The 9,527-nt window shown below is 58.0% G+C and overlaps 1 protein-coding gene across 6 annotated transcripts in view; it reads right to left on the bottom strand.

The window, feature by feature from the left end:
* Positions 1-830: 830 nt before the first annotated feature.
* Positions 831-9,527, bottom strand: part of SPPL2B (signal peptide peptidase like 2B) — a 24,995-nt gene continuing 16,298 nt past the window's right edge. For all 6 annotated transcript variants that reach the window (XM_055103315.2, XM_055103317.2, XM_055103316.2 and 3 more), the window contains 3 exons: positions 9,280-9,357; positions 3,133-3,293; positions 831-1,818 (listed from right to left, as the gene is read on the bottom strand). In XM_055103315.2, coding sequence (XP_054959290.1) covers positions 1,555-1,818; positions 3,133-3,293; positions 9,280-9,357 — 503 coding nt within the window. In that variant the 3' untranslated portion in view covers positions 831-1,554. The remainder of the gene's footprint in view (positions 1,819-3,132; positions 3,294-9,279; positions 9,358-9,527) is intronic.

The following is a 9,527-nucleotide window of genomic DNA, read 5'->3' as shown; positions in this document are numbered from 1 at the left end:
GGCAGCAAGGCCACACGGACAGACGGAGCCAAGGACAGGACCGCTGCCTCTGAACCCCTCCCCACTGGTCAAATGTCCAACACCAAAAAAGAGACGTCCCCACCCCGTCCCCATGTGCAAAATGGCTTCAGTGAAGGCGCCATTACTCCCTGGGAAGCTGGTATTTTTTGTAAGGGATCAGGGCTCACCCCTGCCACCCTCTGTCCGGAACAGACCCGTGAGAGCGCAGCACTCAGCAGTCCCCGTGTGCAGCTGGGGACGACTGACTTGACAGAAACAGATTCTGGACTCGAGTCTGGAGGCCGCACTCGACAGGGCGGGTGGCGGGCGGGAGCTGGGGCCCAGGCACCACAGGCAGCCAGGGTGCGGGCTCTGTCTCTGCGGCCACAGGGAGCGCTGCTTCGGAAGTGACCACGTGCAGCGAGGGGAGGATGCCGGGGCCTGGGGCCACGCCTCGGTCAGTTCCCGCACGGACGTCTCTGCCCTGGAGTCAGGAGGACCCCATCAGTGAGTAGACCACGCCAGTGGCAGATGTCCTCGTGGGTTCCAGAAGCTCCTAGCTGGGTCCAGAGGGTTAAGAACCCACGCACCAATGCCCCCGCCACAGGGAGAACTGAGGCCCAAGCCCCCTCTCAGCAGAAAAGCAACACGGGGCCCACACGGGAAGCGAGGTTGGGTGCTGGGAGCTACCAGGACCTCCCACGACCCAGTCCCTCCCTCCCAGGGCTCCAGGGACCCCTGAGGGCCTGACTCAGCCTGCCTGGCGCCCACCCCTGCTTGTCAGAAGGGCAGTCTGAGACGTCCACCCCACCAGGTGGCACCAGCAGGACTTCTAGAAGTTGTGACCATTTATTAAAATGGGGAGGAGTGTGCAGGCATGGCCAGGCACCTCTGGCTGAGGGCAGGGCAGGGCCTTAGCCAGGGGAGCAGCTTGTCCACTCACTGCCAGCCTCTTTCACGCCCCAAAACCCTGCCCCACGGGCCTGTCTCAGCCAGCGTCAGGGTCCAGAGGCCGCCCCGGCCACCGGTCCGTGTCCTAGGCTTGGAGGCAGCTTCCAAACCTCCCAGGGGCTCCGATCTGCTCAAGAGGGAAAAGCGATGCCTTCTGGGAGACAGAAAGCTGCTCTTCCACCCAGAGAACAGGACGCCATGGGGAAGGAGGTCACCTGAAGGCCGAAGCAGCTGGTGAGCACCAAGTGTGGCCGCGGCCAGAGTCTACCCACACCTGCTCACTCATGCAGACGACGCTTGAGTGTCTGCAGAGAGGCCGGGCAGGGCCTGCGAGGACGGACCCCGGTGGGGAGGATGGACCCGCAGAGAGCTCGTGGCAGCCGGGCGAGCTTGGAGCAGCAGGCGTGCAGCCGGGGCAGCTGGGCTGGGCGCGGGCACGGACCGCAGGGGTCTCGGCAAGGATGAGCACCATGTTGGGGCGGGTGGGGACGGCACAGGCCTTGGTCCTGGGGAACAGGCGTCTGTCTGTCTGTCTCCAGTGGGCGCCAGGCAGCCCCAACATCTTGGTGTGGCGGGCACGGCAGCGAGCGTCTCACCCCTCCCCTAGGCCGAGGCGCCAGGCTGGGTTACCGGGGACGGCTGGGCCTGGTCCCTGCCCTCGGGTTCAGCTGGGATCCCAGGCTCCCGCATGGGGGCTCCAGCCCCCATCTCCTCGGACGTGCGTGATTTTGGGGACTGCTCAGCAGGCCAGGGGGATGTGGCTGGTTCTTCGCTGGGCGGCTGCGGGGAGAGCGGCGTGGCAGAGTCTTTGGGAGGCTGCGGGCCGTCGGCTGGTGCTGGGGCCCACGGAGATGGAGGTAGGACTTTCTACAGGAGAAGGGAGGCAGAGGTGAGGCGGAGACAGGGACCCAGAGGAGGACCCTGGCAGGGGCCAGGACACCCAGCACCCGCAGGCCACAGGGGCAGGGTCAAAATGAGGCGCCATCCCCAGGGGCTCTGGACCCAAGGAGGGGGCCGGCTCCATGACCTACGGGCACCCAGGACCCTGTCCATCGGCACAGGTGCCGCAGGAGGGCCATCCGAGGCCAGCAGAGGCTGGGAGCTGTGCAAAGCCTCTCCAAAGAAAAGCCTGGACCACCGTCTCTCACCCCTGGGCCTGGTCCCCGGCTTCTCCTGAACCTTCTGAAATGCCCATCAGAATGGGGAGACCTTTGGGGTGGGGGTGCTGGCCCCAGGAGACTTCTCCCTGGGGCCTGGTCTCAGGCCATGGTCCCATCTGTGGGGCCCATGAGCCCAGCTCGGCACTGGAACCACAGCTCGACCCAATGCATCACACCAGTGCGGCCGGGACGGGTGTGGTTTAACCTCCACAAAAACATGACGTAGGACCCCATGCGCGGCCGGCACCGCTGAGAAGCGCGGCATCTCCCCCAGAGGGAGATCGGCTATGGGAGGAGCTGCACCCATGCCCAACAGCCTGAGGATCGCCCTATGGCGCAGGGCTGCTCCCTGGGCGGTCATGGACTCCGAGAGGCGCTGCCTGGAGGGGCGGGGGCAGCTCTCGGGCGCAATGCGCCTGAGTCCCGGGAACCCAGGAAGTCACCTGAGCGGCACACTGGAAGGGGGGGTCCCACCCACTCCTGTTCACAAAAAATCACAAGAGCAGAACCGATGTGGCGTAAGCCCTCCCTGCATCGCACGTTTAACCCTTGCCAACCACCCCCTGCCTTGCCGAGGGGGACAGGGGACAGGGCTTCCACAGCCAGGGCCGGCCTGCTCCCCTCGTCCAGGGCCCTGCGGCCCCACCCCCAGTCAGGCGCCTCGCTCTGGCAGGAGAGGCGATGGATGCCCGACGCCCACGCAGGTGGGGCGCTACTGACTATTTGGGAGAAGCAACTTTAGAAAGCACATGGCACCCCCGGGTCCCAGCCGGCACCCCCGCGTCCCACCCGGCACCCCCGGGCCCCACCCGACACCCCCACGTCCCACCCAGCACAGGAGCTGCACGCACGTCCTTCCACCGGGGCCACACGTGCATGACACCCAAAGCAGAAGGTGCCAGGACCCTGAGCCCCGTCGCGGCCGCGGGGCTGGCTGTGGCTGGAGGTCTCACTCAACTTTAACTCTAGTTAGGGCTCACTAGGCGAGTATTTTTCACAGTCAGAGCAAACTGGTATTCACCGCAAAGCCGCTGCCCGTCCAGAACACGCCCAGCTCCCGGCGCCAGAGCGCCACAGCGCAGCTCGTCACCAGCGTGCAGGGCACCAGGTAGAGGAGAGCGGGCTGGCCACGCTGCATCAGGGCCAGTGCCATGAATGTCACAAGGAGGCCAACGCCATAGGCTGTGGGGACAGAGGAGGCATCACCTCAGCCAGGCAGGCCAGGGCCACCACCCAATTTCCTGGGAAGAACGTGAGCGGGCTGGGGTTGGTGGAGGGCAGGGGTGTGCGAGGACGGGAGAGGTACAGTGGGGGTTCAGCCGGCAGGGCCACAGGCTCCCCAAAGTACATGGATCCTTCCGGCACCTCCTGGGCCGCACTCCCACCCTGACCCTACCGGAGCCAGGGTCACCGAGGACATGGAAGGGCCAGGGCGAGGAGAGGGACAGGGAGGGGCAGGGTCCGGGCAGCTGCAGGACAGCGGGAGGCAGACGTGATAGCAGAGGGGGCTGCGAGACGTGTCTGGGATGCAGTTTCTATGAACCTCTAATGAGAAAATCAGCCAAAGGTGACACACGTGCCTGACCAGAAAACCCTTGAACACCGAGCTGTGGGCATATAAACTATGTTCTCAGGAGACACCCGGTGAAATGTTTGGGGTCAAAGGGCACGGTGTCCACCCACCGGGGCCGTGCCCCCAGTCCCCTGAGAACGCAGCCTGTGATTTACATACGTGTGCATGTAAATACACAAACGCACACATGGCCACCCTTGGCACCCGCAGGGGAGGGCTGCCAGGACCCCCTTGCTCATGTCCCTGACGTAAACTGGTGCAGTGTCTGCCTAGAACCCACCCGCGTCCTGCCAAACCATAAATCACCATAGGTTACTACAAACGCAAAAGCGATGTCGCCGCGGGCGATGGCTGTCGCATGGCATTGCTTCGGGAAAACTGGCCCAAAAAATCTGCATGTGTTCAGTACAGATAAGAACACAAATCTTTTCCCCAAATATTTTCAACCTACAGCTGGTGAAATCCACAGCTGCAGGAACCCATGGCTAGTGAGGGCCAACTGCAGTACACGGGGGAGCGTGAGTGTGTGTGTGGAGACAGAGAGAATGGAATCAAGCGAATGAAAGCGTGAGTGTGTGTGGAGAGAGAGAACGGAATCAAGCAAATGACAGCGCGTGAGTGTGTGTGGAGAGAGAATGGAATCAAGCAAATGAGAACGCGAGTGTGTGTGGAGAGAGAGAACGGAGTCAAGCGAATGACAGCGCGTGAGTGTGTGTGGAGAGAACGGAATCAAGCGAATAACACCGCGAGTGTGTGTTTGGAGAGAGAACGGAATCAAGCGAATGAGAGCGCGTGAGTGTGTGTGGAGAGAGAGAACAGAGTCAAGCAAATGAGAACACGAGTGTGTGTGGAGAGAGAGAATGGAATCAAGCGAATGAGAACACGAGTGTGTGTGGAGAGAGAGAACAGTCAAGCGAATGAGAACACGAGTGTGTGTGGAGAGAGAGAACGGAATCAAGCGAATGAGAACACGAGTGTGTGTGGAGAGAGAGAACGGAATCAAGCGAATGAGAACACGAGTGTGTGTGGAGAGAGAGAACGGAATCAAGCGAATGAGAACACGAGTGTGTGTGGAGAGAGAACGGACTCAAGCGAATGAGAGCGCGTGAGTGTGTGTGGAGAGAGAGAACAGAGTCAAGCGAATGAGAACGCGAGTGTGTGTGGAGAGAGAGAACAGAGTCAAGCGAATGAGAACACGAGTGTGTGTGGAGAGAGAGAACGGAATCAAGTGAATGACAGCGCGTGAGTGTGTGTGGAGAGAGAGAACGGAAAAAAGCAAATGAGAGCGCATGAGTGTGTGTGGAGAGAACAGAATCAAGCGAATGAGAGCGCGTGAGTGTGTGTGGAGAGAGAGAACAGAGTCAAGCGAATGAGAACATGAGTGTGTGTGGAGAGAGAGAACAGAGTCAAGCGAATGAGAACACGAGTGTGTGTGGAGAGAGAGAACGGAATCAGGCGAATGAGAGTGCGTGAGTGTGTGTGGAGAGAGAGAACAGAGTCAAGCGAATGAGAGCGCGTGAGTGTGTGGAGAGAGAGAACGGAATCAGGCGAATGAGAGTGCGTGAGTGTGTGTGGAGAGAGAGAACAGAGTCAAGCGAATGAGAACACGAGTGTGTGTGGAGAGAACGGAATCAGGCGAATGAGAGCGCGTGAGTGTGTGTGGAGAGAGAGAACAGAGTCAAGCGAATGAGAACACGAGTGTGTGTGGAGAGAGAGAACAGAGTCAAGCGAATGAGAGCGCGTGAGTGTGTGTGGAGAGAGAGAACGGAATCAAGCGAATGAGAACGCGAGTGTGTGTGGAGAGAGAGAACAGAGTCAAGCGAATGAGAACACGAGTGTGTGTGGAGAGAGAGAACAGAGTCAAGCGAATGAGAACATGAGTGTGTGTGGAGAGAGAGAACAGAGTCAAGCGAATGAGAACATGAGTGTGTGTGGACAGAACAGAATCAGGCAAACGAGAGCGCGTGAGTGTGTGTGGAGAGAGAGAACGGAATCAAGCGAATGAGAATGCGAGTGTGTGTGGAGAGAGAGAACAGAGTCAAGCAAATGAGAACATGAGTGTGTGTGGAGAGAGAGAACAGAGTCAAGCGAATGAGAACACGAGTGTGTGTGGAGAGAGAGAACAGAATCAGGCGAATGAGAACATGAGTGTGTGTGAAGAGAGAGAACGGAATCAAGCGAATGAGAGCACGTGAGTGTGTGTGGAGAGAGAGAACAGAATCAGGCGAATGAGAACACGAGTGTGTGTGGAGAGAGAGAACGGAATCAAGCGAATGAGAGCGCGTGAGTGTGTGTGGAGAGAGAGAACGGAATCAAGCAAATGAGAGCGCGTGAGTGTGTGGAGAGAGAGAACGGAATCAGGCGAATGAGAGTGCGTGAGTGTGTGTGGAGAGAGAGAACAGAGTCAAGCGAATGAGAGCGCGTGAGTGTGTGTGGAGAGAGAGAACGGAATCAAGCAAATGAGAACGCGAGTGTGTGTGGAGAGAGAGAACAGAGTCAAGCGAATGAGAACATGAGTGTGTGTGGAGAGAGAGAACAGAGTCAAGCGAATGAGAACATGAGTGTGTGTGGAGAGAACGGAATCAGGCGAATGAGAGCGCGTGAGTGTGTGTGGAGAGAGAGAACAGAGTCAAGCGAATGAGAACACGAGTGTGTGTGGAGAGAGAGAACAGAGTCAAGCGAATGAGAACATGAGTGTGTGTGGAGAGAGAGAACGGAATCAAGCGAATAAGAGCGCGTGAGTGTGTGTGGAGAGAGAGAGAACGGAATCAAGCGAATGAGAGCGCGTGAGTGTGTGTGGAGAGAGAGAACAGAATCAGGCGAATGAGAACACGAGTGTGTGTGGAGAGAGAGAACGGAATCAAGCGAATGAGAGCGCGTGAGTGTGTGTGGAGAGAGAGAACGGAATCAAGCGAATAAGAGCGCGTGAGTGTGTGTGGAGAGAGAGAACGGAATCAAGCAAATGAGAGCGCATGAGTGTGTGTGGAGAGAGAGAACGGAATCAAGCGAATAAGAGCGCGTGAGTGTGTGTGGAGAGAGGGAGAACGGAATCAGGCGAATGAGAGCGCGTGAGTGTGTGTGGAGAGGGAGAACGGAATCAGGCGAATGAGAGCGCGTGAGTGTGTGTGGAGAGAGAGAACGGAATCAAGCGAATAAGAGCGCGTGAGTGTGTGTGGAGAGAGAGAACGGAATCAGGCAAACGAGAGCGCGTGAGTGCGTGTGGAGAGAGAGAACGGAATCAGGCAAACGAGAGCGCGTGAGTGTGTGTGGAGAGAGAACGGAATCAAGCGAATAAGAGCGCGTGAGTGTGTGTGGAGAGAGAGAACGGAATCAAGCGAATGAGAGCGCATGAGTGTGTGTGGAGAGAGAACGGAATCAAGCGAATGAGAGCGCGTGAGTGTGTGTGGGGAGAGAGAACGGAATCAGGCAAACGAGAGCGCGTGAGTGTGTGTGGAGAGAGAGAACGGAATCAGGCAAACGAGAGCGCGTGAGTGTGTGTGGAGAGAACGGAATCAGGCAAACGAGAGCGCGTGAGTGTGTGTGGAGAGAGAACAGAGTCAAGCGAATGACAGCGTGTGAGTGTGTGTGGAGAGAGGGAGAATGGAATCAGGCGAATGAGAGCGCATGAGTGTGTGTGTGGAGAGAGAACGGAGTCAAGAGAATGACAGCGCGTGAGTGTGTGTGGAGAGAGAGAACGGAATCAAGCGAATGTGAAGAAATGACCAGTCCCTCTGAGAACGGGGCACACGGGAGTTCTCTGTAGCGATCCTGCAACTGTCATTTGAAATTATTTCAAAATAAAGCTCTGAGAAAATTATTTGCTAGAACACTCTTAAAAAAAGAGCGGCTGTGTCCAGCAAGCACACTGCTCCCGGCACTTTCTCTAACGCCCATCTCTGTATTTCTGACGCCATGCCACAGGGAGCGGCACTTTTCCTAACACCCATCTCTGTATTTCTGACGCCACGCCACAGGGAGCGTCCCTATTGGTCCATTTTAGACCATCCACATGTCCATCAGCCATCATCAACAGAAGCGGACAGAGACAAACGGAGAGGGCTGGCACCTACAAAACCTCAGCGGCTTCAGTCTCAGGAATTACAGGGACAACTTGACAAATTATGCTTCAGGAGAGACAAATCTCTGCAGCTGTGTTTTTATTTTTTCTTTCATTTTATGATTATTTTTTCGAGACAGGGTCTCACTCTGTTGCCCAGGCTGGAGTGCAGTGGCACGATCATGGCTCACTGCAGCCTTGAACTCCCAGGCTCAAGCGATCCTCCCACCTCAGCCTGCAGAGTAGCTGGGGCTACAGGCACATGTCACCATGCCTGGCTAATTTTTGCATTCTTCTGCAGAGACAGGGTCTTACTATGTTGCCCAGGCTGGTCTTGAACTCCTGGACTCAAGCAGTCCTCCCACTTCAGCCTCCCAGAAAGCTGGGATCACAGACACGAGCCCCCGTGCCCGGCCTCAGCCGTGATTTTAAAGGATAATCATGAAGACAGTAAAATCGGGCAAGGGGAAAGCCACGGGCACCTGCAGCTGCAGGAGGCAGGTGTGAGGGGACAGGCCGGCCTGAACTCTCCTGGCCCTGGGAGTGGCCGTTCAGGAAGCCACGTGGAGGGCGGGGTCGGGGGCGTGGCTCGGCAGAGGCGGCCTGGCCTGGCCCTGTGCCCAGGAACCAGAAAGCACCGCAGCTTCTTTCCTTAGGGCGCAGTGGGGGACATTTTTCAAAACAATGTGGGTCAACAGATAACAGCACTTTGTGTAAATACGTTCATAACAAAAGAAACAGTAGAAGACAAGGCAAAGAAGAAAAAGACAAGAAGAGGCAAACAGGAAAGAGAAGGAAAAGAAAAGAACAGAACAATGGAAGCCAGGGAAAATGAGAAAGACGGAGACGGAGGCACAGGCCCAGGGAGAATGAGAAAGACGGGGACGGAGGCACAGGCCCAGGGAGAATGAGAAAGACGGAGACGAAGGCACAGGCCCAGGGAGAATGAGAAAGACGGGGACGGAGGCACAGGCCCAGGGAGAATGAGAAAGAGGGGGTTGCAGGCACAGGCCCGGGGAGAATGAGAAAGAGGGGGATGGAGGAACAGGCCCAGGGAGAATGAGAAAGGGGGATGGAGGAACAGGCCCAGGGAGAATGAGAAAGAGGGGGTTGCAGGCACAGGCCCAGGGAGAATGAGAAAGACGGGGACGGAGGCAGAGGCCCAGGGAGAATGAGAAAGACCAGGATGCGGACACAGGCCACAGGAGAATGAGAAAGACCAGGATGCGGACACAGGCCACAGGAGAATGAGAAAGAGGGGGACGGAGGCACAGGCCCAGGGAGAATGAGAAAGACGGGGACGGAGGCACAGGCCCGGGGAGAATGAGAAAGAGGGGGATGCAGGCACAGGCCCAGCCACCCGAGCCCAGCTCCCGGAGTGGCCAGGGGGTTAGGGTTAGGGTGTTATGGTTACGGTGTAAGAGTTGGAATTAGGGTTAGGGTTGGGGTTGGGGTTAGGGGTCAGGGTCAGGACAGAGGCTAAGTCGGGGTGGGGCTGGAGCCAGAGAGGCCAGCACGGGCCCAACCGAGGCACTTACCGATGGTGCAGGCCACGAAGTATACCCTGGAGGACTGTACCTGGATGTCAAACCTGTGGCAGTAGGCCACCAGCAGCCCTGGGGGGAGGCACGGGGTGGAGGCTTACTCGGGCCCGCAGAGCCTCGGAGCAGGGGCTTCCTGGGAGCAGGCGGGCACCTGGGCGCCGTGGGCCTCTCGCTGCCTGGTGGCTGCTGTCATTTCACAGACAGGCCACACGCTCGCTCAGGACAGGGCTGCCATGACTCTC

This window comes from Pan paniscus, chromosome 20 (genome assembly GCF_029289425.2).
Source record: "Pan paniscus chromosome 20, NHGRI_mPanPan1-v2.0_pri, whole genome shotgun sequence".
NCBI classification, from domain to species: domain Eukaryota; kingdom Metazoa; phylum Chordata; class Mammalia; order Primates; family Hominidae; genus Pan; species Pan paniscus.
Note: the sequence above shows the minus strand (reverse complement) of the source record. Positions and strands in the feature narration are given on the sequence as shown.